This window comes from Bacillus rossius, chromosome 3 (assembly GCF_032445375.1).
Source record: "Bacillus rossius redtenbacheri isolate Brsri chromosome 3, Brsri_v3, whole genome shotgun sequence".
Taxonomy (NCBI): domain Eukaryota; kingdom Metazoa; phylum Arthropoda; class Insecta; order Phasmatodea; family Bacillidae; genus Bacillus; species Bacillus rossius.
The window spans coordinates 3,289,208-3,317,202 of NC_086332.1; the positions used below are offsets into that span (position 1 = coordinate 3,289,208).

Genomic DNA, 27,995 nt, shown 5'->3' on the forward strand with positions numbered 1-27,995 from the left:
ATTATAAATAAAAAAGTAACTCCAACAACTTAGTTCCTGCTGAACATTTGGATTGTTTAAAAGTAATGGTTCTGAACTTAAAATAATTTATAGAAAAAAAATTAATTTAAAAGTTTGTATATTTAAAACAAAAATTGCATCATAAATGAAATGTTGGTAACTGAAATGTTGCCTTACAAGTTTTTGCCTTAGTCATAAGAAACATTTTTTTTACAATAATGTTACCAACTTTTAAAAAAAACCAAACAAACAAAATAAATTAATTTAGTTAAGTATTCTATACATCAGGGGTGCCCACAAGGGGGGGGTAACGACGCAGACTGCGTCATTAAAATTTCAGGGGGGGGGGGGGGGGTTAAAAGATGAGAAAAATGTATATATTATTTACATAATTATAGCTTCTAATGATGTGAAAATACGTTTCTGGTGCTTTGATAATTGAAAGGGATCTTGTAAATCAAATTGGCAACCCCGCACTTTTCTCAACAAAAGCAGTTTGGCATCTGTCGGTTCAGGATGGAAATATTAACTGATATGACCATAATTATTAATAGAAAATCATTTTTAGTTAATGAAAAATGTGATAAAATATAATACTAAAAAAGTGTAATAATATAAAATAATTGAGTAAATCATTGAGAAAATGGCATAAAAAATTTCTTGGGGGGGGGGGGGGAGGCACCTCTGTATACATAATGTTATTATCACTACAATTTACCTTTCTGAGTTTTGGGTTTTTGGAGAACTGTCACATTTTATTTTGCATTTCATAGGTATTGAAAATTAGATGATGAAATGTGCAAGAAAGTAAAGGCCAAATACTCGTAATGTATACTCTGTAAAAATCAGTCTGTTAATAGTCCTAAAGTAATGGGAAATGTTTATTCATTCAGTTTATTTAATATTTTGGTTATGCACTCTGACCGTGCTTTGGAAATGTAAATTTTCACGGAATGATGAGAGAGTGGGTTAGCAACAAGTCATACCAAAACTCTCCCTTTTGCACAAACATGTACATAATACAAGTACACGATCAAGAAAAATGCCAAGTGGTGAACAAAAAATACATAGGTTTAGTTCAACAAGAAGAGAACGAAGATTACTTCAATTAGGATGGCAGAAGAGACAGGTAACTGTATGCTACAATTTTAGCTCACTACTCTTTACGAGGAGACTTGCTGGATGGAAAAACAAAAAGCACAGTCTAAATGGAACGTTACGGAGTGTTGAGTGATGTCTCCTTCGTAGGCACAGTTGTAACTGATGTTGGGACTCCAACAGTTGGTTTTCTGTGAATACCGTCTATGAAGGTTTGTTGACAAGAAACATTTATTCCTTGCTGCCCTCTTCTTTTCTTGTCTCACTCTGACTTTCTCTTTATGGTTTAGTGTCGGATGTAATGAAGTGCTGTCAGGTCAGCTGTGTTTCTGCACCATTCTTTCTTCAATCTTCCTATTCTTTCCTTTCTCACACTTTGTACTCTTTTCCTTTCATCTGCCAGGTCTCCTCTCTTATCTCCATTTCCACAGTATCTTCTCTTGCCTTTCTCTAGCAGATCAACGTTTCATCCCAGTTTTGTCTCAGTATCACTCTGTATCCTGTCTCGCTTGCACGTCGCTGTGTATCGATAGTTACACTCTTGCGCGTGACGTCGGAGCTATGAGGTTTTCACGGCAGACTTGCTGAATGAAAGTATCATTTTTTTTGTGAAGTTAATAATGTACTAAGGAAGCTAAAGCATTTTTCTTTTTATATTTATCCAAACATTATATATATATATAAAATATAATATATATATAAAATTGTGCTGTTCTTTCTAACTACCAGTGCAAATTGTAATTTTGGGATTGTATGATACATATAAAAAAATACATTCCATTTAAATGGATGTCTCTCTGACAATTTCTAAAGTTCATATCTAATCAGCTCACGAGCCATTTATGCTGTGTTACAGGAATACTTTTGATGGCATCTTACATTCTTAATAGCATTGAAATTTGATATTCTAATGTTATTTATGATTCTAAATATCTATGTAATTAGTTAGGTAGAGTTACGCTCATGCATAGTTCTAGATTATCTTACAGGTCAGGAATAAAATCTAGAAGTCAGACTGCCAATTACTGTGGATGTTGCCTTTGATGTGCGAGAGCTAAACCGTGCATTGCATCTTAATGTTAGTTGTGAAGGAAACTTTTAAGTTTCTTCCACTCTAAAAGTAATCAGGTTTACACTAAATGTCTTACCTGCATGTAAGCTCACATTAGGGTATGCTTTAGTTTTTAATTTGGTTTTGGTGTTAGCCTATTTTTCAAAGAGCTCTTTCGTTTTCTTGCCTTTCTCTGGTTATTGCAATGGTGGCTCATTTTAATTGCAATCACATGAGACATTCACATGCAGTCATCTGGTTATGAAATTAAATTCATAGCTTATATCTTGAATATGATTATATGTAGTTTGTGCTGCAGAAAACCATATGTTTTGCAGCTATAATTACATGTGTAATTATTGTTTGCTGGGTGACAAACAAATTTTTGAAGCATAGCAGAATATACACCAGCCTTGCAAATGTTTATGGTTGGCATCATAACAGAGCTGAGAATTGTGAATCATTTTGTGAATTCTTTAAAACAACACTTATTGTGGGCGGTTGTAATGGCCATCTTTTTCTTGGCAATATGATTTTTGATTTAATGTGGTATTTGGTGGCTGTGTCTGAGATATTACGTTAAATTGGTCTTTCCCAGTGTGAGGATCATATTGACAGTTCTTGAAGCATAGTGACAAATAATAAGGAAAGAGCTATGAAAAACGTAGTACGAAGTTTAATGCTGTTTATTTACTTACACATAGGCTTATAATTTTACAATGTAACAACAACCAGATGTCACCAATGATGAAATAGCTGACGAAGGTGAAGCGTGACTACATTATTCAGATGGAGAGTCGAAACCATGAATATTTTAAGCACAAGTACAATAAAAGTTATTTTTCAGAGGAGGTAAGTTATTATTTGGGTTGTGCACTACTAGCTACATAAATTTAATCTAACTGAACTAAGTACACTAGTGAGTTAAGTTGTATGTTTCTGTAGGTTTGGTGTGATACCTACCGTAAATATATATTTTTTATATTTATTTCAGACTGGTTTTCCAAATGAACGAGAACTAGTTCGCCACCGGGCTACTGTGGCCAGAGCTCGGGTGCAAAGCCCTCCGGAGAGACGGCTAGAAGAAGCTCAGTCGATGGCAGACTGAAGCGCTCTCTTGCAAGAACAAGCTTCGCGGTTGCGGGGTGGGCTGGAAACTACATGGCTTTCCATTAATTTCAATCATGGTCGCATGATTGTCCACATAACAGGTTTCTGGTGTAATACATGTTGCAAATGTAATGTGTAGTATCATGTTTGAGACTGGTGCAGGGTACAATGCTTTCTTAATATTTTCTGTGCCATAGCCACACTAATATATAGACATTACTTTAACTTAGCTACATTAAAAGTAAGAATTTTATAACATGTTTTATCTAGCCATCTTATTTCTTAAATGGCCACAGAAAAAGCATGTATCTACTCTTAGCAATATCATGTTTCGCTGTTGTCATAATTGGGTGTTCAGTATTCCATTTCTTGGTAATGTTAACTCACATAACATAATTTTAGTTATATAAAGTAAAGATTCTGTCAGGAACATAAAGAAAGTACACAAGACCTGAAATATGAGACAATTAAAAAAAAAAAACAGGGCAATCCTTTGAATGAAACATTGAAATTTGTTATGTTGATGAGAAACGGTAATGTACATTTTAAAATACATATTCCCTTCAAAATCCACTGCTCTGAAAATGTACTGTTGTGATCCTCAGTGGCGTAGCAAGCGGGTGGCAGGGATGGCCCCCGCCAGTGGGGGGGGGGGGGTGCCGCCGCCGCCGCCGCGACGTTTTCGCATTACTGAACCCTCCCCTGCCCCCTCTTTCTCTATTAAACCAAGAGCGGGCGCCATTTTCAATTCCGGCCAGGGGCGCCAGTCACCTTAGCTACGCCACTGGTAATCCTAAAATGGGTACACAGATGAAAATCTTAATGAGATAAAGAAGTGGTAGAACAATAAAACTGCTGAAACGTGTGAAGGAAGTGCGGTGTATTTGGTGTGTGCTGGAGTGTGGACAGGGCTGGTCGTGGAACTGTGGGGGAGGAGCTCAGCGGTAGTCGATCTCGAGGATGCTGGCCCCGCAGCCAATGGCGAGCCTGGGCAGCTGCGGCTGGGAGTTGCGCTTGGGTCGCGGGGGCCCGACGTCCATGCAGAACACTCCTTTGGGCATCCCGCGCATCACGCCGTACGTCTGCAACATCGCGCGTCGAGACGCGCCCCTCGCATCAACCACTCCCCGGTGAGAATCCCGCCTTCGACCACGTGCTGCTGGCCAATCAGTCTCGGAGCACAACTTATAATCTAAATCAAGGGCATTTTAAGGTACCGTAAAACTGGGTGAATGGAAACAGCGGGGTGAATAGAAACAGTCCGTTCTAGAGAATCAAAAAACCCAATTCTTCAATAAAAATCACGCTTAATAATGTTGGGAAATAACTTGCTAAATATTTAAAAAAAAAAAAAAAAATTAAATAATGATTTTATTCATAAAGATTTTTTGAGCAGAATGTTTCTATTCACCCCGCTGTTTCTATTCACACTGTTTTACGGTACTTCTAAGCACTGTTTTTCTAGAGTACCTTCTTTAAATTGTTACATTTTCAGCTAAAAAGTGTGTTGGAAAGATTTAGCTCATTGCTGTGTTTACTGTTCTACCAATAGTTTTTTTTGCAAAGAACATACAGGAAATATAAATAAAATAACAATGATAAACACACTAAAATGCTTATTTTCTTCAAATCAGCTGACCTTACGGTCCACTATGTTCTGTCTGCATATCCAAGTTTAAGGGATTTGCTGTTTCCAGCTGTGTTGTGATATTCCTAGAGCAATAACCAGTTTCTGTTACAGCGTGTCTTTAGGATCTTGATTCATCTACTGTTAATCTTAACTAATAACATAACTGTTCAAGGCTAAAAGTTTGTACTTTGGATGAAATGATGAAAAAAAAGAACTATTGGAAATAGCTATTTAAATTATTGAGAACTCAAAAATATAGTATATATTTGCCTGTTTCATGTGTTTGTTTGTCTGTCTGTTTCTTCGAGCATGAATTGAAAACTACTTTACAGATTTTGAACATTTTTGTATTAGAAAATTCTTTGACTAACTTAAAAACTAAGCTATATATAATTACAGAATCCCACCCTAAGGAGGTGAAAAAGGGGTAAAAATGGTTTTATGATAATGAATTATATCTCTGAAACTAATCAAGTTAAAGAGAAAATATTCTGTACTAATAATTACATTATAAAACATCCAACCAATTATATATTATTCAGCCTTGTAATAGGTAATTTTGAAAGAACAGAATAATTAATGAGACATACCTCCACCCTCTGTGGTCTCTGAATTATATACTTAAGTAGTAAATATATCTATGTCAGCACGCAAATCCCTTCAACAAGCTAGAAAATAAGAATACTAAATATGACTAAATTAAAGGAGGTACGAAGTCTGTAAATAGCCACATTAGTTATAACTAAGGCTATTGTGTCTTCAGAAACACAACTTGGACGTCTCAGAGCATGTGTGAGCATGTTCGCTTGTGTGTAAGAATTAAAGCTGAGGATGTAAGTGCTGGTTTCTCTGGGCCTGATGTTGATGAAGACCTGAGGAATGCTCTTATCACAGCTTGGGTCCTACGTAGCTGTGACAGTTAAGGCATTATGTTCGTGTGACAAGACAATGCACAGACTCAATCTCAACCTCGACCGGATTCATTAATTTACTACCAATGCATCAGTGCCCACTAATAGTGGGCCAACTTGTTTCTTTTGAATGTCAGCGAATTCGGTTCCAGTGAAATATAGGTTCCGGTGCAATTAACTGTCAAAAACAGTGAACGGTGAAGTCACTATCTATTAGTGCTCGTAACTGCTTCCTTGCACTGATGAAAAGTGAAATGAAGGGTTTTGGTGAAATCACTGCAGACTAAACTTTACCTCAGCAGACAGTACTGTTTCCTGTGCTTCAGAGCTCAAAGGTTCTATAAAAGTTGCGGGAATGTCACGATGTAACAAACTTTGCTATTGGTAAACAGCAACGGTAACCTGGTGGGTGGCTACAAAAGAATTACATGAAAGAGTTTCAGCTTTTGGCTGCTAGATCGCAGTGACTGTCCTACTTCCATAATATTCTGCTAGGCTTTCATTCGGTGAAGGGTGATTTTTGTCACTGTTTGATGGTATCACGGTAGGTAGCAGATTTCACAGAATTTAACTGCTACCTTTACAAAATGGTCGCAGGTACACCTGTGAAATTTTGATATAGGTGAAAAGTAACAGCTATGGATTTCACTGCCCACCGCTACTGCCCACTTGCTGCAATTCAGGACGTCCTGTTGTCTTGAGAATCCATGTGCAGAACCATGCAGTCTCAAACCCTCTTCACCCTCAGTACGGGCAGCTAAAGTTTCCCATCCGGATAAGTGCGGAGGTTAGGTCTAATTTCAGCAGTGTGACTTACCGAGTTATTGCGGAGATCAACCACTAGGAACATTTCAGCAGTGTGACTTACCGAGTTATTGCGGAGATCAACCACTAGGAACATTTCAGCAGCGTGATTTACCGAATTATTGCGGAGACCAACAACATTTCAGCAGCGTGACTTACCGAGTTATTGTGGAGATTAACCACTAGGAACATTTCAGAAGCGTGACTTACCGAGTTATTGCGAAGATCAACAACTCGGAACAGGTTATCTGTTGTGCCACCGCATGCCACGAAGTCCTTGTGGATGTAGCCGCCACAGAACAGCTGAGAACAAACAAGCCGTAAAGTCTTGCTATCAGCTCTTGCCTCCACAACGTTCATTTGGGTAAATGGTATAATCATAGCCACTTTTAGAGGGAATATTGAAATGTATCAACCATGTCACAACCTGACCTCTGTGGCCAGTGATAGTGATTTATTTACAAAATAAATATAACACCAAAAATATTTATAACATTGGTACCAGATAAAGGAAGGGTGTATTCTTAAAATAGACAAAAAAATTTTTAATTAATGCACCATTTATTTAAAAGTATTGGCACCAGAAACCTTAATCTTCACACTTATGCCAACTTGTGTACAGTAAAACCAGTTTGAAGACTATTGATGTCGTCCGGGTCTGCGGCCCCCTTTGGAGTCCGATATGCCACCGCCCAAGCACCACCATCTCTGTTCAAACCTCCCGCTTGTGCGTGTGTGTGTACGTGTGTTGGTCGCCCGGCAAGAGGGCGCTTAGCTGCAGTGCGCTGCACCCCTAATTAGAATTAATATCATTGTAACCTTTTCTTTTCGCCCCAAAATAGTGTCACGACGATTCTGTATGTGAGTGCCTTTTGTTTCATTAATATATTATGTTTTCGTAATAAAATACGTGCAAGCATGGACAAGGACGCTCCCTAGCGGGCGACGACGGAACCAACTCATAACTTTATTTAAACTATATTTTACCATATAAGGAATTATTACAGACGGTCTGGTCATGGATGTGATATGCTAATTTTTATAAAGAGTTCATGTTATTTTCAATAATAACCCGGGGCACGCAGTCGCAAGGATGTTAACGGTAATTGTGTTCGGCGCGAAGGGCACCATGTTGCCTGCCGCAAGCCTTGTCTCTCCCCAGTCTCCTTCTACAGCCGGCCGAGAGCGGACGTCTCTGCAGACACCCCGAGGACATCACCATTGTCTCACCGATAAGTAGAGTTCTGTACCTTTAATTAATTCAAATCGTTTTCTTGCTATCCTCGGGGCCTCTTTCGGTTGGTGGGACTGTTTTAGTTAGTAATTTTATACTCTCCGGAGTTTTTTAACCACCCGTGTTCTAAGTAAAGACTTGAGGCGGCCACGTGTGTGGTCCGCCTCCTCAACTAAATTGATTCGTGCCTCGGGCGTTTTCTAACAGTATCAAGGAAGGATTGTATGAGGGCGTGTAACGTGTAAGTAAATAAACACCAACTTGAGTCACGTGTCTTTGTGTTTGGGGGGGCCACGTGGGTCCTTAACCCAGTCAGCAGCGTGTGGGACGCCCTAAGAGCCCACTGTGATTAGGTAGAAGCATGCCCGACGCTGAGAGCGGGCTCGGATGGGAACAGCTAAGCTGCGCCCAATGTAACTCTTTCCCTTCTTAAGGTTCCGTAGTGTAACCCATCCTTCTGTGTTTCTTGGCATCATGACATAGAGCATGGAAAGCTACAGTGCTGGTTTTTAGGTTGGCAGCTATGGATACGTGAAAGAATGATGCATTAATATTGTAAAATTTTTTCACTAATATCAGTTAATCTTTTAGGGGTTGCACAAAAAAATTTTTTAGATAAAAAACTGGTTACAAAACATGAATGTTCAACTAAAATGTCACTTTCACGACTCTGCGTGATAACTGTGGTAAAATTCCTAACTGTGTTTGTCTCTGAAGTGTAGGGTTATGCTTGAACTGTACAGAACGTGATCGAAGTTGTCCTGTGATGTGAGGAACGGACACTGTCCAGGGTCTCCGGGCCGGTGCACTCAAGTCCACACGAACACGTGCAGGGCTTGTGTGCAGCCAACCACTTGTCTATTAGTCGGTGACCGCTGCTGCTACGTGGTGATCAGGCTTGCTCAGTGCAAGGCCAGCTCCAGGAGACTTCTCGGGCACAAAGCAAGGCTGCGGTTGCAAAACACAACACCGGGCCACTGCGAGCGCGCCGTTAGAAACACACCACACAGTGGTAACATGAAACCAAACAGAATTATTCACACCGATTGATGCATTCAGGCCAGCAGTTGGCCGGCGGTGCTTTTTTTTATTCAAGCCACTTCCTGCAATATAGCTTTTTCTTTGAGTGATGGCGGAATCAATTTTCCACACCGATTCATACTCATCATCGGAGGGATCATCCAACAGCCCTTGCCCACCTACCAATCACGTCTATGCAGGGTCCTGCACAGTAGGGAATTTTTCACAGAAATTTAACTGCTTATTATTTTTGCCTTTCAAAAACTATTTTAATCAAATCCTTTTACAATTGGATAAATCCAGTGTTTTCTGTTTTTACAGCTTTTTTTTTTTTCCGCAGTAGCAACAACACAAACATCGCATTTCCTTCATCCAAATCCATTTTTCTACAAGCAATTGGGAAAGTGACGGAGTGGTACGTTTGTAGTTGCTCGAGACAATTCTTGTGCGTTTTCTTAACACGCCACGCACCCGCACTCTGTCGTGTTTTTGAGCCACCCAGTGTGATGTCGGAGATCGGCTTGGAATATTAACAAATTTATGATCTCAAATACCGTTATTTAATAGTTTCAAACAACTTTTAATGAAAGAAAAGTTTATAATATGAATTAAAAGTATTTAAGTAAACTTAAATATACCCTACAAAATGAAATAAAAAGTAAAATTTTGGCTTGGGAGGGGTTATCCCTCTTGTATACCCCCTCCCTCTCCCGTGGTGGTTACTGGAGTCGTGCCCACTCGCTGCTGTCACTGGGCAAGCACCAAGCTCGGTACTGCAGTGATGGCGGCTCCAATACAGGAAGGACAATAGCAACAACATTATTTTCATTAATTAAATATTTTAGTGGAACTTTTGAGGTGTTACTTTTGAATTTTTCCCCTGCAAAAAAAACTGAAAATTCATCTCCCGTGCCGTTGTACCAGATACGTGCAAAACAAGAAGGCTGAGCTATGTTCTCCCATGAACACGAGCGAGTGCGGTCGGGCGGGGAGCCGAGCTACCTTGGAGCTGAACACGTCCGGGTGGAGGGCAGCGATGAGCCGTCCCGAGCCGTAGTCCCACAGCTGCAGGGGATCCTCCTCCTGCCAGGCGCACGTCAGCAGCTGCAACCAGGGCGCTCAGTTGGTACTCCTGCTTGCTTCACCTGACTCGGCTCTCTCTCAGTTTCTGCCGTGATCTTTCTCGTTCGTCGATCTTATACTGTATAGAAGTCGCCAGCCCAGGTTAAAATTTCTAACACGGTTTTGAGGTAGTTGGTTAATTCACCGCCGCAATCGCCACCGTCTCTAGGGCATCCCGTTGAACGTCCTCGAGCTGCAGTGAATGATAGGTGGGGGGTGCGGGGAATGACAGCGGGTGACAGTGCTGCGCTCTAACGTGTAAATAACAACTAAGACGATACAGGGCTTTACGGCAGCGCACTGCAGCGGTGAAGTTCCCAAGCTGCTCATCATACGCTCCTGAAAAACGTAGAGTAAATCCTATCCACTCGCGACTTCTATACAGTATATACATTCAAAGATTTTGCTAATAATTATTTTCGGCAGTGTCGCGCAGTGCATGCGGCCGGAGCGACTGCCGTGCTCACCTGGCTGCCGGCCGCGGAGAAGTCGATGGCGTCGCCGCACATGTGCACCCCGGAGAAGTGTCGCACGGACGAGCGCTGGCGCAGGTCCCACACGTGCACGGTGTTGTCCCAGCCGCCCGTCACGAACTCGTTGGTGTCCAGCGGGTGGAAGCGCACGCACAGCACGTTCGACGAGTGTCCCGACAGCCGCTCGGGCTCCGGGCTGGGCCGTGCCAGGACGGCCGGCGGGCATTCATTTGTTCATTGCATTGTTACACTTAACCACATGCATACTACCTTTGAAAGATTTGTGCAATGGGAGTGCATGACTTGATGTAAGCTTTTGGACATAATGCCATTGCTAAGCTTTCTTAAAACATTTTTAATGCAAGATTCGTGATGGACTGATAAATGCAATTGAAATCTTTGGTATTAAGGACAGACTGAATTTCAAGCCGTTTTCATTGTTCAAATGTGATTTTTGACAGTGATATGCAGGGACCGGAAAGTTACTTTTAAAAAGTAACTCAGTTACAGCTACAAATACTCCATTGGAAATGTAACCCCCTGTTACCCCCTGTTACAAGTTACACTACTGAAAATAAACCAGTTACAGTTACAGTATTGAGAAAAGTAACTGTAAGTTACTTTAACAGTTACTTTGTGAAAAATTAAAAATGTGATATGTAATATTGTTATAATTAAAAGCTAATAAAACATATTATGTTTAGTAAAGATATATGTTTATTTAAACTGAAAAATTTTAAATTAGGTCTTAAATTACATTGAGTAATTAGTTTACACTACAAAATAATGAAATGTTCGTTCGTTCGGATCATCTTATTGTTCGCAGCACCACACAACAAGCACTTCACAATAAGGTTATTTTGATCACTCGACCGAACTTCGAAATAATTAGAATATGGCCACGGCAACGAAAGTTCTGGACTGCTTTCTCGGCTTCTCGCTTCATTAGATTCTGTCTTTGCTTTCGCGCATGTGCACAGGTAGGTTCATAGGGTAGGTTAATTAATTAAACAGAACAGCAGTAAACCCGCATGTCGCAAATATTAAATAAATGACAATATAAATACGAGTGCAGGCTAGCCAACAGCAGTTTTACAAGTACAAGAAATACCATCGCAAATAATATGCTTGTCGGGATTTTCGTTCTGGGATTGAAAAAATCAACAAATCGTTCGTTTAGTAAGAAATACATTTAAAAAATGTAACGCAAGAAGTAACGACAATTATCGTTACTTTAAGGCAGAAAAATGTAATTCAGTTACAGTTACAGTTACTGAAAACTTAATAATTTGCGTTACCACGATCTGTACCATAAAAAGTAACTGTTACAAATAACGTCGTTACTAGTAGCACGTTACTTCCAGTCCCTGGTGATATTCGGCAATTCTTTCACTCAGTGTAGCTTTTGCCTGGCTCTCCGGGTTATTTGTTGAGCCTGTTTGCTGTTGACCAGGGTTTTGCATTGGCTTAGCAATGGCGTATGTCCAAAAGCTTACATCAAGTCACATACATGTTTACTAACTAGGTACAGTAGAACCCTGTTATAATGTTTTTCAAAGGAGCACAAAAAAAAAACATTATAAGCAGGAAAACGTTATAAGCAGGAAATCTCAATTTAGCACTTAACAATGTTCGAGCTTTGTACCAATGGACTCACAAAGCTATATAAACAACTTTAATGTTAAAACCAAAGATAGTATACTTGATACATGAATTTTCTAAAACAAGCCAACAATTTTTCAACTTTGTCTTGTTCCCTGGTTAAATTTTGTTTGTCTTTAAAGATACACTGCCACATTTTTTGTAAAATTGTCTCACGATTCATGATGACAACATTAAGAGTGAGAACGTCTACTTCTTCGCCACCTGAAAATGTTTAATTTTGGGATTCCTACGTATGTTTGAAAAAAAAATTATTTATAAGCAATAGAAAACACTTTTAGTTATGCCCTCGCTCAATGAATGACAACATAAATATCATAGGACTATGTACGTGCATCTGAATACCCACTGGAATGGCAAGGAAGAGAAGAGTTGACTAAGGGTGCCAACTGACTGACACGTAACTATGAACATAAGTATATTGCATAAAATTGTATTTTAACAAACTTCATGTATTGTATGGCAGTGAGTGTAAACATAAACATACATAAAGGAAACTTTTTATCGTAAGTGTTGGAATAATTTGGTTTTAAAACATTTTTTCCCCATTTATTGAATGAGAAAGCAAACATTATAAGCAGGAAATTACACTATTTAAAAACGTTATATGCAGGAAATAAATACATTGTCCTTATGGGGGACATATTGGGACTTTAAAAATATGACATTATAAGCAGGAAAACAATATATGCAGGAACATTATAACAGGGTTCTACTATACATGCAAAATAAACCTATCCTAGACATAACAAAAATTGTCACAAATACATTTTAATAAGAAACCGAAAAACATCAGTAAAATTATGAAATTAACAAAAAAATTAGCTTATAAGATACAATACACATTAGCTACCTAAACTATAATACCTGACTAGTGTCATACTTAATGTTGATGGTGTGCCTTCAGTTCCGTAACATGTTATAACACACTTGGCAGCATAGATTTGTATAGAACCCAAGTTATGATAGTTTTAATGTGTTTTTTTTATATTTATAAAAAGGTGGTCTGACCTGCTTCCCCTAAATCTTTCCATCTCCAACTTCCTAAGATATTAGATGAAAAAAAAAAGTAGCAAAATCAAGGGCTAGTATATAGAAATGGGTGAGCATTACATGGAACCATCATAAATGGTGTAAATTGTGGAAAGTATAAAATTAAGGATGGAGAGAGAGTATTAACAGTTCAGTTCTGCTGTGTTCAAAGCAAATACAGTGAAGTCACACTGTACATGCTTCATGAATGCTAGACTGTACCTGTCAAAGTTACTGGCGATCCTTGCAGCTTAAAAACCCCAAGCAGTTCCTTTTTTTCACTTGTTTTCCTGCACTATGTATTCAGGCTTCTCGTATTTCACACACATTTTTTTTCACACTTCTGTTAGCTTCACTTGTAACTAACTATGTAATCTTGGATTTTAACTTACTTCTAATTGTCGTATCAATTTGATGGGCAAGAAAACCACAACTTTCGAGCTATGGGAAAAAACCATCCTTTTTGTGTATCCATGAGGCCGAGGCATCGTGGGAAATTTGCTTGCCCCTCCCTCCTTGGGTCAACCCCCAAAATTTCGGAAATTTCAAAAATGGATTCTCTTTTGATTTGGATTTTTTTTTTATCCAAGAGGCCGGGGCATGGTGTAAAATGTGCACAGGTTTCGACTTCCCCCCCCCCCTCTCCTACCCCCCTTCAACCCGTTGAGGGAAAGTCATTTTCCCCCCGATTTTTCGAATCAGAAAAATTGAAGTAGGTTGATTTTTATGTGCTATTGATGTGTGCAGACACCATCAGACCCTCTGGAGCTGTCGGGGCTCACCTACCCCCAAAATTTTCGGGACTCTGAAAATGGATTTTTTGGGGTATTTTTAGAGGTAGTTCTGAAATTTAAAAAAAAAAATGTTAAGAACAGATGTCAATACAATAATTTCATGGCTACGACCTAAAGGGAATCAGAAAGGTAAAAAACCCACAAATTTTGAGCTATGGGCAATAACCATGCTTTTTGTGTATCCTTGGAGCCGCAGAATGGTGGGAAATTTTCCCCAAGTCGACTGCTTCCCTTGGCGGGGGTGTCAAAGCAACACACAATATTTTTGAAAATTAAAAAAATTGGTCCTCCTTCAATTTGGAGTGTTTCCGAGCCATTCAGGACCTCACATTCCCCCCCCCCCCCCCCCCCCCCAACCTTACGGGAGAGATCATTTACCATCTATTTTTTTAAAGTCGGGAAATTTTAAGTAAGTTTATTTTGTAAAACGCACCCGTAATAATTTTAAGAGATGAAGTAAGCAAGGTAAGGTGAGGTTGTACAGGACTATGTATTCCTGTTTTATGCCAAAGATCTTTCGTTTTGATATATTTGTGATTTTATTGTATTTCAGTGTTGTGAATTTAGGGCACACATGGCTAAAACTCCATTCTCAGTAGTAACTAAATTGGTTTGGAGTGGCCTGGTTTAATGGATAAACTTTGGAACCGTAATCAGAAGAACCTGGAAGAATCAGATTATAATTGCAATGGTTTCCCCAAATGTGCAGGCAAATCCCAGGTTGGTTTTTTCCCATAGCCATGCTGGTCCCTACCCTTGTTTCCCTGCTTGTACGATGTACACCCGTTCCACTTGTTCCAGCCGGTGAGTGTCCTCGCTGTAGATGTACGCCCGCTCCTAGCGTCACTGACCTGGGGCTGTGCACTTGTTCCAGCCGGTGCGTGTCCTCGCTGTAGATGTACGCCCACTCCTAGCGACACTGACCTGGGGCTGTGCACTTGTTCCAGCCGGTGCGTGTCCTCGCTGTAGATGTACGCCCGCTCCTAGCGACAATGACCTGGGGCTGTGCACTTGTTCCAGCCGGTGCGTGTCCTCGCTGTAGATGTACGCCCGCTCCTAGCGACACTGACCTGGGGCTGTGCACTTGTTCCAGCCGGTGCGTGTCCTCGCTGTAGATGTACGCCCGCTCCTAGCGACACTGACCTGGGGCTGTGCACTTGTTCCAGCCGGTGCGTGTCCTCGCTGTAGATGTACGCCCGCTCCTAGCGACACTGACCTGGGGCTGTGCACTTGTTCCAGCCGGTGCGTGTCCTCGCTGTAGATGTACGCCCGCTCCTAGCGACACTGACCTGGGGCTGTGCACTTGTTCCAGCCGGTGCGTGTCCTCGCTGTAGATGTACGCCCGCTCCTAGCGACACTGACCTGGGGCTGTGCACTTGTTCCAGCCGGTGCGTGTCCTCGCTGTAGATGTACGCCCCCTCCTAGCGACACTGACCTGGGGCTGTGCACTTGTTCCAGCCGGTGCGTGTCCTCGCTGTAGATGTACGCCCGCTCCTAGCGACACTGACCTGGGGCTGTGCACTTGTTCCAGCCGGTGCGTGTCCTCGCTGTAGATGTACGCCCGCTCCTAGCGACACTGACCTGGGGCTGTGCACTTGTTCCAGCCGGTGCGTGTCCTCGCTGTAGATGTACGCCCGCTCCTAGCGACACTGACCTGGGGCTGTGCACTTGTTCCAGCCGGTGCGTGTCCTCGCTGTAGATGTACGCCCGCTCCTAGCGACACTGACCTGGGGCTGTGCACTTGTTCCAGCCGGTGCGTGTCCTCGCTGTAGATGTACGCCCGCTCCTAGCGACACTGACCTGGGGCTGTGCACTTGTTCCAGCCGGTGCGTGTCCTCGCTGTAGATGTACGCCCGCTCCTAGCGACACTGACCTGGGGCTGTGCACTTGTTCCAGCCGGTGCGTGTCCTTGCTGTAGATGTACGCCCGCTCCTAGCGACACTGACCTGGGGCTGTGCACTTGTTCCAGCCGGTGCGTGTCCTCGCTGTAGATGTACGCCCGCTCCTAGCGACACCGACCTGGGGCTGTGCACTTGTTCCAGCCGGTGCGTGTCCTCGCTGTAGATGTACGCCCGCTCCTAGCGACACCGACTTGGGGCTGTGCACTTGTTCCAGCCGGTGCGTGTCCTCGATGTAGATGTACGCCCGCTCCTAGCGACACTGACCTGGGGCTGTGCACTTGTTCCAGCCGGTGCGTGTCCTCGCTGTAGATGTACGCCCGCTCCTAGCGACACTGACCTGGGGCTGTGCACTTGTTCCAGCCGGTGCGTGTCCTCGCTGTAGATGTACGCCCGCTCCTAGCGACACTGACCTGGGGCTGTGCACTTGTTCCAGCCGGTGCGTGTCCTTGCTGTAGATGTACGCCCGCTCCTAGCGACACTGACCTGGGGCTGTGCACTTGTTCCAGCCGGTGCGTGTCCTCGCTGTAGATGTACGCCCGCTCCTAGCGACACCGACCTGGGGCTGTGCACTTGTTCCAGCCGGTGCGTGTCCTCGCTGTAGATGTACGCCCGCTCCTAGCGACACCGACCTGGGGCTGTGCACTTGTTCCAGCCGGTGCGTGTCCTCGATGTAGATGTACGCCCGCTCCTAGCGACACTGACCTGGGGCTGTGCACTTGTTCCAGCCGGTGCGTGTCTTTGATGTAGATGTACGCCCGCTCCTAGCGACACTGACCTGGGGCTGTGCACTTGTTCCAGCCGGTGCGTGTCCTCGCTGTAGATGTACGCCCGCTCCTAGCGACACTGACCTGGGGCTGTGCACTTGTTCCAGCCGGTGCGTGTCCTCGCTGTAGATGTACGCCCGCTCCTAGCGACACTGACCTGGGGCTGTGCACTTGTTCCAGCCGGTGCGTGTCCTCGCTGTAGATGTACGCCCGCTCCTAGCGACACTGACCTGGGGCTGTGCACTTGTTCCAGCCGGTGCGTGTCCTCGCTGTAGATGTACGCCCGCTCCTAGCGACACCGACCTGGGGCTGTGCACTTGTTCCAGCCGGTGCGTGTCCTCGATGTAGATGTACGCCCGCTCCTAGCGACACTGACCTGGGGCTGTGCACTTGTTTCAGCCGGTGCGTGTCTTTGATGTAGATGTACGCCCGCTCCTAGCGACACTGACCTGGGGCTGTGCACTTGTTCCAGCCGGTGCGTGTCCTCGCTGTAGATGTACGCCCGCTCCTAGCGACACTGACCTGGGGCTGTGCACTTGTTCCAGCCAGTGCGTGTCCTCGCTGTAGATGTACGCCCGCTCCTAGCGACACTGACCTGGGGCTGTGCACTTGTTCCAGCCGGTGCGTGTCCTCGCTGTAGATGTTGATGAGGGGGTTGTTCCCGACGGTGGCGAACCTGGTGGCGGAGGGGTGGAACTCCAGTCCGAGTGTCTCGCGTTTCTCGATGATGGTGTACTCGCACTTGCGGCTCTCGTAGTTCCAGCACTTGACCAGGCCGTTGCCGTCTGCGGCATTCGCACACTGATCACTATTTGACCCCACGATTCCGCACAGGACTGCTCCACGGAAACTACTGTGCAATACTGCGTAGTAGCTTCCTTTAGTTGTGAGTCTGTTTGCTTCAGAGCATTTATTTCAGTCTGAACGGGTTCGAAACAAACATTTGAAAAAAATATTGTCCATAAAATTATTAGAATTAATTGTTTGTGCTATGCATACCTATTTCAGTTAATATCCAACAAGGAAACTTATTTATATGTAATTTAGTTTAAAGTATTACTTTTCCAGTAACTTGAATATGTGCTGGAATAAAACATATGGTATGCTTCTTAACTCAGACTGACTTAAAGCATATCCCAAAGCAGCTTACATGAATACTATCTTATAAATTTTCTTCTTTCCTATGTACACAGCAGTTAATGATGAATTATAGTTAAATGCAGTTTTTTTTTGGACATAACACCAGTGCATGTATTATTGTATCACAACACAAATATATACTGCACAATAATTTGAATGCTGGAGATATTATTTTAACATTTTTATTAGAGTTCTATTAGCAGTTCACTGGTAAATAAACGTAATAACAATACAAAGTGACTAGAGACTAAGACTAAGTGAACAATGTGGGATCTGCTTCCAGCATTCTTCCGCCAAGCACCCACGTGGCATGGGCATGAGGCATGAGGTAGTGATGTGTGGGCGTGCGTCAAGCAAGTTGAAGCTGCTACTTTGCAAATATAAAAAAAAAGTGTATGTACTTAGGCACGGGCGTTAGAAGTTATAGTTACTTGGCGTGATAAAAAACTAACTTTAATTTTGCAAGCAAATAATTAATAGAACTAAAATAATAAAAGGACTGGAGTGATATTATAAATATTGTGGATAAAGAATAAATTCAATCAAAATAATTTCAAAAATATTCTTAGCATTGAATATTAATATAAACCCATGTATTAAATTAATGATTTAATTTAGAAAAATTTTTGAGATTAATTTTAATTAGTAATGTAAATTAATAAATATGCTGAACGTTTATTATAATTTTTTTTAAGTTACATTATTTATTAAATAATAATGATAGAACCTATACTTTAAATTGCAAATAAATTATTCATACAAGAACATAACCTCACTTATATAAATAACATTGAAAATACACTTTAAAAAGTTTATAAACACAATTACAATCACTAATATTCACAATATTTTTAATTTTTTTTTTAATTTTATGGAAAAGTTTTTAATATCCTTTACCAAAGTTTAAGATTTAAATGCACATATATAATTTTTATTTGTGTGTAGCCTTGATTTCTTCCTGTGAAAATTTAACTAAAAAATATTGTTATCACCATTAAACTTGTTCCATGTCATAAACAAAATTGTTGTGTAGGACGTGTGTAGTGGAGAGGCTGGTGGACCTGCGGGGGTCGGCAAGATGGTGCTCATGAGGTCGTTCGGTTGAGTGTTTTGATATCGAGTTCGGGAGTGGAAGAACACAAGGACAAGATGTCGAACAGCGGGCGAAGCACTAGCAGCATGTCAGGAAGGACACAATAAAAAAAATTGGTTATCTGTAAAGTCGGTTTACGGACGATAGTTTAACGTGACGTCATAACAAAACATTGATGAAATGATTGCATACTTTTATGAATAAAATAATTTTTATTGAATTATCACTATTTTGTATGGATACTAAGGAGTGAAATGAAATCTACAATTTAATTGATAAATTTACTTTTATTTGCACTCATTAATTCAAATATGTTTATTACTTTAATGAACAGATTATTTTAACTATGTATAACTTTTATACATGTTTGCTATTTAACTTCTTCCAATCTGTGTTATTCTGTTAAGGATAGGATGATGATAGGAAAGGAAACGAATGGGAGTGTTTCAAGTTTAATGTGCCTCGAAAAAGTCAAATCGATTGTTGTTCCAATCGAGTGGAAGAGAGATAGATGCGGCGCAAGCGTACAATGAGCGTAACGGGACACAGCGTAATGAGACAATGTGTGTAATGGGACACTTTTTAGTGTGTGCAGCCAGCGTTCATCGATTTATTAGACGTCATGTCAATAAAACCTATTTTAAAGGCCACCAATTCCAAACACAAACATCTGTAAGGCGCTTAGTGGGGAAACTGCTCTCTGGAACCTAACTGGACGTGTGCCGGAGCTTGAGGCAGTCCCTGTGGGACGACTTACACGTGGCGACAAACTTGTTGGTGACGTAGCCACTGGAGCCGCCGTGCTTGATGCTGGTCACGGGCGCCGTGTTCACGCGCAGCTGGATGTCCATGATCTCGCCGGCCGGCTCGGCGTCCTTGGCGGAGAACAGGCGCACGTAGCCGTCGAAGAAGCCCGCCGCCAGCAGGTCGAAGTTGTGCAGGTACTTGACGCACATGACGAAAATGTTGGTCTCGCTGGAACAACGTCGCGAGCCCGTCTCTTCGCACGGGGGAGCGAGGGGATCGGAGTGCCACACGACATTGACATGAGGCCGTGGGCGCACGAAGGACGTGTGAAGGAAGCGGCACAGGATCGAGAAAAATTGGAGATCGTACCTGCCACGAGGCAAGTCTTACTGAAGCTGAAGACACTTCTACATAGTTTAGGCATTTAGTCGAGAAGCCTGAATTTTAGGTCACAGGTCCTGTGTTCAAATAGAAGCCAAATTGCAGGTTATTAAGTTTTGTTTTGCCTTGTTTACGGTGTCTGAGCTGTCGGAACACAGTCTTATTTTCTACTTAAGCAATGCCAAAATATTGAATTCACGCTAGTTCTTATTGCAAGTTAAGAGTAGATGTTGACCATTTTTGAAAAGTTTCACAGTTTAATAAATATTTGATTAAATAAGGTATAAACTTTAATTGAAAGATTAAAATAGGTGTGTGTATTTAAAAAGCATCTGATGAGTTGACGAGTGCAGGAAGCACACTTCGTGTTGGACCACACGTGGATGACGGAGGAACAAGAGCCGGAGGAGGACAGCAGGGCAGTGCGACGGATTGTGGATGTGTGCTGGGGAAGGGGGAAGGGGAAGGGAGCAAGCTGCCTAGACCATCATAGCCCAGGAAACAAAGGTTTCAACCTGTGAAAAATTTTTTCTAAAGCTGATTTTTTTGCACAGTTAGTCAACTATTCTCAATAACATACCAAAATTTACAGCATTTTGACCTTGTGCATATCACTGTTAATGTGCAGATAAGTCCTAGGTGATAGCGATTTACAGCATTCCCTTAAAATGCTTCTCCTTTATGCAGCTTTTAAACGGAGATTCTCCATAAACCTACCGAAATGATCTAGAAACGCTAGTTTACACATTAAAGTTGAAAAATATTCAGAGTGTTAAGATCAAAGATAATATTTTAAATGATTAAGTTATGAAATAAGTTTTTTTTTGTCCCTGCCACCCAGATAAAAACTTTCAGTGTGATGTTAAGCATAGTCGACTCTACCACTGTGCAAAAATTCAGCTGTGGACAAATTTTTCACACGTTTGTGTCTTTTTCGTCTTGGTTTCCTGAACTATCAGTGGGGTGGGTGGGGGAGGGATCTGGGACATGCTGGGAACCAGGCTATACAGACGTACGGAAGAAGAGACTACGAGAGGAAGGTGCGAAGACGGAAGCACTTGTGCTGGGTGAGCACAGGCATGAGTGGAACGTGCCAGAGAGGGATGTGGGAACTAAGCAGGAGTATGCTTGAAGGTGTGGGAGAGTGAATAGCAGAGAGGACATCTGGCCACGAGTGGCAGTCCACCCGGAAGAGCACAAATCATAATGAAATTAAACTAAAGTCAATTAAGAGGAACCTTTGATAACTCAGATCAATTGGGACTGAAACCAATTCGGCATAACAAATCCTGCTTAGCCGGAGAATTAGGAAATAACCTTTAAAATGAATAGAACACACAGAAAATATCCTTTAAAAGAATAAAACACATTTATGGTAAAGTCTACTTCTTGGAAAAGTAACCTACCTCTAATTCTTATACGTTATCCATTTTTATGATTTAAAATATATATTTGTGTGTTTTATCTCTCGAATCGCCTTACGAGGTCCATGTTATCCTGAGAATTTAGTTGTAAAAACGTTAACTGAGCAAGGTTCTACTTTAGTTTTAAAATTTAAAAAATCATGTCACTGAAGAATGTGAGTAATACGGAAATTTAAAATAAAATAATACCTTCAATTATCTTGGATGAATAAAGTGTGAACACATCCACCTCATCTGTCTAGCTCTCAGACAAATCTCCTAAAGAACGAGAGTGAATTGTTTAGTATGACCCTAAATGGAGAATTAAAGGTTTTTAAGAATGTGAGAAAAATGTTGAGTGGTTTTACGTAGTATGTATTGTGTTTACTCGGCATTTTCGGTGTACGTGTGAATCAGGCAGTAAGACTGTGACGGCAGCGTAGGGAGACAAGCTGCTGCCTTGGGGCGGACAAGAGACTGAGCTTCACGGGCTACGAAGCGAGCTGAACGAGCGAGAGGCCACCACGTACTTACATGACTGTGGCGGGTGTGATCGCCCCGTCGAAGATGTAGCCATTCCCCAGACTCTCAAGCATTTGCCCCTCCCGTGCGTAGTTCCTGCGCACGAGCGTTCGCTTCTTGGCGTAGGCGTCGGCCATCTTGGTCTAGGTGCCAGCGTCGGACCCGCGCGACATTTCACCGGGTGGGGTTCATGAGGGCATCGGCGGAGGGGGAAGTCAGATCCACCTGCCACAGAACAGAATTGAAACCGTGAGAAGAGGAAGGACGTAAATAAAGTATTCAGAGAGCCTCACGAGAGGGCACATGACTTTTTTTACAGGAGACTTATTTTATTCATGGTAAATCATAAACCCATTATATTATGTGTTTTTGAGAGTGTTAAATTAGGCCAGTGCCCTAATATTAAACTTACTAATTTACAACAGTTATTATGAAATTCATTTATTAAATTCTAACTTCTGTCTGCAACTTTCCACTACCATGTTTCATTTATAATCGTGTTTCAAATATGAGTAAGGGGATTACCTAGCTTTTTCCCCCCTTTAAATAGTTCTTTGAAACATAAATAACTAAAAGGGTAACACATTATTGGGTAAATATAATAAATCCATGTTATTTCAGGGCAATCGTAAGCAGTGCCAGTTATGACAAATAACAGCACTAAGTTAACATACTCAGTACAGTAGTGGGGATAATATACTAATGGATGGTTGTGTTATACTCAGTTCTCCAGGTAGCTGACTGCTATCAGTAGTGAGTGGTGATTATCATTATTTTGATTATTAGGAAATAGATTATCATCTATAGAAAACGGAACCATTGGTAAGTTTTCAATAAGAAAACTTTTTTCTTACTTTGGACTGTATTTGAAAACAGCCTTGTAAATAAAAATACATTGTAATATTGGCTATATTTACTTACCTTCAGTTTATTTGATTAGTTTATGAAAGAGTCACTAATTTTGATTTCTACCATCCAGGCATACCTGGGTGTCCTCTGCCCATGAACGTTAGTAGTGAGAGATGCGGTGGACTTGAGTGGTGACATTGTGTGTGGAGGAGTGGGCAAGAAACACCCTGAGAAAACCTCTAGATCACAGCTACAACAGCCGTGTTTCCTATTGGCCAGAAACATGTGTAAGAACCACTGGGGTTCAAACTAGGTTCGTGTTGGTTAGAGGTAAGTGGTCTTACCACTAAGCCACCTCTCGCACCGATTAAGAAACCATCTTTCGAATAAATAAAAACACATACCAGTTATGTGAAATAACGGAGCTTATCGTTCCGTCGATACACAGTCCATCCGGTTGTGAAATAATTGTGGAAAGTAGTCATATGTCTCAAACCCTCATTAAAATTGTAGTGTGTGAACTCACTGACTTGCATAATTACTTCTTTGTTTTTATGTCCTTGGGAGTAAGAGTCAGTGTGACTGTCACGTGATGTGAACACAGCAGCACTGTGTGAGGTGGCGTGCCCGCAGAACACTGGCACGACGCTACAGGGGCCCTGGGTTGCAGCCATTTCAGTTTCCTGTTTCTGTCAGCCACTGCTAGCAGTGCTGAGGCCTGGCAGCTTCCCAGCTACCTGCTCGTTGAGCGAGTCACTGTCTAACTGTCTAACGACCTTGTGTGTATGATAAATAAAAAAAAATACATTGACAATTAATGACGATGCATGATGGTCACGTGCACTAAGCTTGGCAGAGAAGATAACTGGTGGTCAACTTCGGGCCCACAGTGGTCGTGCGGTGAACACGTATCTCCCACCGTGACAGGGTCAGACCCAGTCTCTCACTTCGAAGAGTGAGGAGACGTTAGTGGCCAGTTGTTCCTCTGTGTGCTCCTGTGTCCCCGCAGTGGCAGTGTTCCTGCCCGGGAAGAGGGTCCCAAGCGCAGTCCGTGGGCGACGCCACACCTGTGGTCCATCTCCCGTGCCTCCATCGTGTGAACAGTCTCCCGTTTCTTCAAGTGAAATGATATGTTACCAAAGTTTCATGTGTCTTTTAAGTGATGCTGTAATGAAGTACAGTTTGTGCAAATTAAAATCATTCTCGATACAGTTTACCGATTATTTGTTGTTTCATCATCTTGAGTTGTAAAACGTATTTGGGGGCAACACCCCTGCTATGAGCCTGGTTTGACCCATCATCACCAACGCATCCAACCCACCCCCGCATTGCTTAAATCTCCGGCTAACTATGGCAGCTGTTGGAAGTTGATTATAAAACGTTCAGATAGCCGGTTAACACTACAGTTGTTTTTTATGTTATAACTGTTACTTGGCCCATGTGCAGTAAGACTGAATGTTCTTACACAGTCTATGTGTGCCAGCAAACACATCGTAATAGCTTACAAGCGCAGAATGTTTTATTAAGGCAAAAATTGTGTCAGTGTTAATTGATGATATCAAAATTTGTTTGATGGAAGATTAGAATTCACCTTCAAGACAAAATACCAGAACCCCATATTTTAAAATTTTTTCTGCATTATGTACTTATTTAGTCAACTTACTTTTACTAATATTAATTTTTGTTTATAGCTCAGCCAAGCACTTTACAGACTCGCTACAAAGAGTTTAAAACTAAATTCAGAAAACTGAAGCTGCATGTGTTACAGGGCATACTTCATGTGTAATGAGTGTGCAATGTCGTAACAGAATGTACAGTTAGTGGTAGGTAATATAGCTGCCATTATCAGATCTATGATATGTTTCATAAACCAATTTTGTTGACAAAATAAGTTTTTGAGTGTTATAATGTTAAAATAAATATTAAGAATAACTTGATATTTCTCTCAATGAAATAACAATTTTTTTTATTAAGTGTATCATTGAAACTACTGTACTCCAGTCATAATCAAGATAAACCATATAGCCATGCAGCCTTGAGAGTTTCCTGAGAACTGAAATTAAATATTACTGGTAGTAGTTATATGTTTCTAAATATCTTTAAAAAACAATTAAATAAAAAATTCTTGTTTTCTCAATTTATTTCATTTGTGTCCAAAACATGGTTTTCAATAGTAAACATGTAGAGGCAGAGTGAGATGTGAAAACGTCATTGTTATCTTTGAGTTAAACTCTGTAGTGACAACAAACGTTACCTAACATTGTATCCTCCACACATGTAACCTAAATGATAGACCGCTTAATGAGCTGCTGTGACCTAAAGCATCCACTTATGAACAGTTATAACTACTGAGTAAAAATTAAATAACAGCACTTGGAGCATCTTATGTTTGTAACACTGGTAGACCTTGTTTGGACTGCATTCTTGTCGCCCACCGCTGCTGCATCGCACAAATGCCGTGTGTGTTATTCTTTCAAACTGCAGGACATCTGCAGAAACTGAATGAGCATTCGAACACCGCTCAGTTATGCTTCTTCAATTTATGTTCTCCATATTCATTGTTTACCGGGACCAGGCCCCGACTTCAGCCGGCCATGATGCGTGCCTGCAGTTAAAGCTTTGTCCAGCAGAAATAAGACAATTTAATTTAATCCAAGTCTAGATGAACCCTCTTGGGAGCACTCCGTAGTTGCTCAGTGAGAATCCTTCTACATCAGCAGACTAGATTACTTACTGCTGTGTGCTGATCCCAGGAACATACGTGGCCTAAGTAATTATAAAGTCACTCGGGGTTCCAACCAAGATTTGAATCTACGAGAAGTACCAAAGCTTAATTATTATTTAAATTCGTATAAAAGAAGAAATTTGTAATTCAATGCCAACCAACCCAACCACTAAACCTTTTAATTAAAAAAAAATACAGGACTACTTTCCTCAGCTCGCTCATAACTTAATACTGTGTGCGTCAGATAATAGTTGTAATTATTCACTGACAATAACCGATATAATTTTTTTTTCTAAGGTTGATTTCTTAATTATACATCTGAGCAGGTATTGCAGAACATTACTGCATTGAAATTTTTATGTTGAAATTAAGTTACTACAAAATAATTGGTGAAATTTGAAACTGGAGTGCTCCAGCAAACAAATGGAGGTGAAGCTCTGCGGCCAGCTAACGAGCAGCTGAGATGCCCCACTGGGGGGCTGTGGCCAGCTTGGGGACTGGATGAGGTCGGGGGGAGGCAGCCCCTCAACGAAGTGGGAGCAACACAAGGAAACAGTTACACCCCCAGTTGGAGTCTGTCATATGTACTGCTAGGAACATTTTCTCCATCAAAATTAATTCTTAGCTGTTATGAACCTGAAAGAGGTCAAATCAAAATTCTAACAACTTCACTACATCTATCATTGGTGCATAAGGCTACGACCTCAAAATGAACTCGAGATCTGGAACCCTACTCAACTCTGTCGGCGTGGTGCTGGCAGGCAATGCGAATGTTCAGCAACAGTTTCAGCACGGAATTCAGTCATAGCTGGTAAGCTTCCAGAGGGTCCACCGTTTGATGGCAAACATGACTAACTTTTAAACAAAATAACTTTACGCTGACAACATATCTGGTAAAACACAAAATAATTAAACTGTAATAAATATAAAAATGAGAGGGTTTGTAAGTCAGCATCGCTTAGGATATAAAATGAAAAATATAATCAATGGTTTTGAGTAGACCGCTTTTCACTACAGAGTAGGCCTAACAATGAGATTTAAGAGCCTATAGAAATCATTCACTCTCATCTCTTGATATGAAGTACAGTCAGTGTAAAAAAAAAGGGTACACATTGGTTATACTTGACTGTTGATTGTACAATAGGTACTGATTTAGTTCACTTTCATGCATAGTAGAACATGTAACTAAACCCAAACAAAAGATACAGATAGGGGTACCTACAGAAAATACTGTCATTTAGTTTAGGTAAGCTATTTTGTGTGCAGGCTAGCACAGGGTTTAGCCAGTGGCAGATTCAGCAAACTTGGGATTCTGGGAAGTGGAATACAGTATTGGTGGCATGGATACCTATGCAGTTCAATGGGGAGTCTGAAATTATGAAAAAAATATATATATATATTTTTTATTTTTTTATTTCCAGGGGATTTATGGAAAGTATTGAGGCAGCGGGGAGCGATTGCCCCAAGACCGCCACTGATGCAAAAACCCAGTGCCATAGTTTGTTAGATTTATTGTTCTATTTATATGGTTAGTTATGTACAGTGATTTTCTTTTTTAGGACAAGGTGAATGATGGTACAGGTTCTACTCCCATACAAATGCTAGTCAGTTACTACAGAACTGTGCTTTGTGTGTAGTTTAGAAACAGCAATTAAGTGCACTGTAAGCCAGCTGTGAAACTGCCCTAACTGGACACAAAGTAAACCCGCAAGAATAGGCTTTGATCAAATTGTATTTCACTACCAAAGTATAATTACAAGACAAATGTTACAGTGGAAATATAACTACAGTAAAACAACATTAAGCTATTGTATATGTATATAAAGAAGCAAATAAAGCAGATGTATTCCAAATGTAACTACGTAAACATTAATTCAGGCAAAAGTAATAATTTGTTAATGATACAAAAAGTTGACCGGCCAAAATCGCTCAATTGCCTCAAGCAATTTACACCATTACTTTACGTAAGAATAAGAATTTGCCTTGCTACGTGCAACAAACAGCTGAAGTACGAAAAAAAGCGTTTTATAATAAGACAGAAAAATTTTAAAGTAAATAATAACATACTGAAATTTAGAAACTGCTATTTCATACTTTACATCATGGTGTTTGTTTATTATAACAATTATGTTCTTTACAATAATGCTATGAAATTAATTTACTATTGACAATTTTTACAATGCGCCATGCGATGCGTATTTATTTTTCAGCCAAACGCCAAATTGAATTACTTTGTTCAAAGCAATATGGCGAATGTCGACAAAGGACACCTTAAGTGGCGAGATAATTCGCAAGGTAAGCTTATTTATTACAGTAGTTAGAGTGTCTTATTAAAAATGATTGATGTAGAAAATGTCATGTTTACGAAATTTATTAGGATTTGATTCGCCTGAATTATTTGTTTCTATGTTTACTGGTGGGGTATCTCCGCTGTGGGAATCCCTACTCTAGCTCACTTCGATACGTGTATTTTTGTATGATTTAACTGCATATATGTAAGTGTTTTTAATACTTAGGGTTTTTGTAAGA

The 27,995-nt window shown here is 41.1% G+C and overlaps 2 protein-coding genes across 6 annotated transcripts in view; one reads left to right on the plus strand and one right to left on the minus strand.

The window, feature by feature from the left end:
* Positions 1 to 2,807: 2,807 nt before the first annotated feature.
* LOC134530106 (POC1 centriolar protein homolog A-like) lies at positions 2,808 to 27,726 on the minus strand. 5 transcript variants are annotated; one of them, XM_063364705.1, is made up of 8 exons: positions 27,534 to 27,726; positions 21,905 to 22,117; positions 19,597 to 19,814; positions 17,202 to 17,391; positions 10,448 to 10,649; positions 9,861 to 9,962; positions 6,815 to 6,907; positions 2,808 to 4,341 (listed from the first exon to the last, which is right to left on the minus strand). In XM_063364705.1, exons 2-8 carry the CDS (start codon positions 22,027 to 22,029, stop codon positions 4,198 to 4,200), a joined length of 1,074 nt encoding a protein of 357 aa, XP_063220775.1. In that variant the 5' UTR covers positions 22,030 to 22,117; positions 27,534 to 27,726; the 3' UTR covers positions 2,808 to 4,197. The 5 variants fall into 5 exon arrangements, with proteins under 5 accessions (XP_063220775.1, XP_063220777.1, XP_063220776.1 ...); XM_063364707.1 differs by lacking the exon at positions 27,534 to 27,726 and adding an exon at positions 27,372 to 27,441 and having other exon boundaries at positions 3,347 to 4,341; XM_063364706.1 differs by lacking the exon at positions 27,534 to 27,726 and adding an exon at positions 27,383 to 27,438 and having other exon boundaries at positions 3,347 to 4,341.
* The window catches only part of LOC134530109 (telomerase-binding protein EST1A), a 79,613-nt gene continuing 79,294 nt past the window's right edge, over positions 27,677 to 27,995 (plus strand). Inside the window, exon 1 of the mRNA XM_063364713.1 lies at positions 27,677 to 27,761. Coding sequence (XP_063220783.1) covers positions 27,713 to 27,761 — 49 coding nt within the window. The 5' untranslated portion in view covers positions 27,677 to 27,712. The remainder of the gene's footprint in view (positions 27,762 to 27,995) is intronic.

What these genes read in the sequence shown, in the direction of transcription:
- LOC134530106 (XM_063364705.1), bottom strand. Translation starts at nt 22,029, where the DNA reads ATGGCCGACGCCTACGCCAAGAAGCGAACGCTCGTGCGCAGGAACTAC. An exon ending in CAACAAGTTTGTCGCCACGT is followed by an intron (nt 17,392 to 19,596) that starts GTAAGTCGTCCC and finishes CGAATGCCGCAG; the next exon opens with ACGGCAACGGCCTGGTCAAG. An exon ending in TCTCCGCGGCCGGCAGCCAG is followed by an intron (nt 9,963 to 10,447) that starts GTGAGCACGGCA and finishes CCCTGGTTGCAG; the next exon opens with CTGCTGACGTGCGCCTGGCA.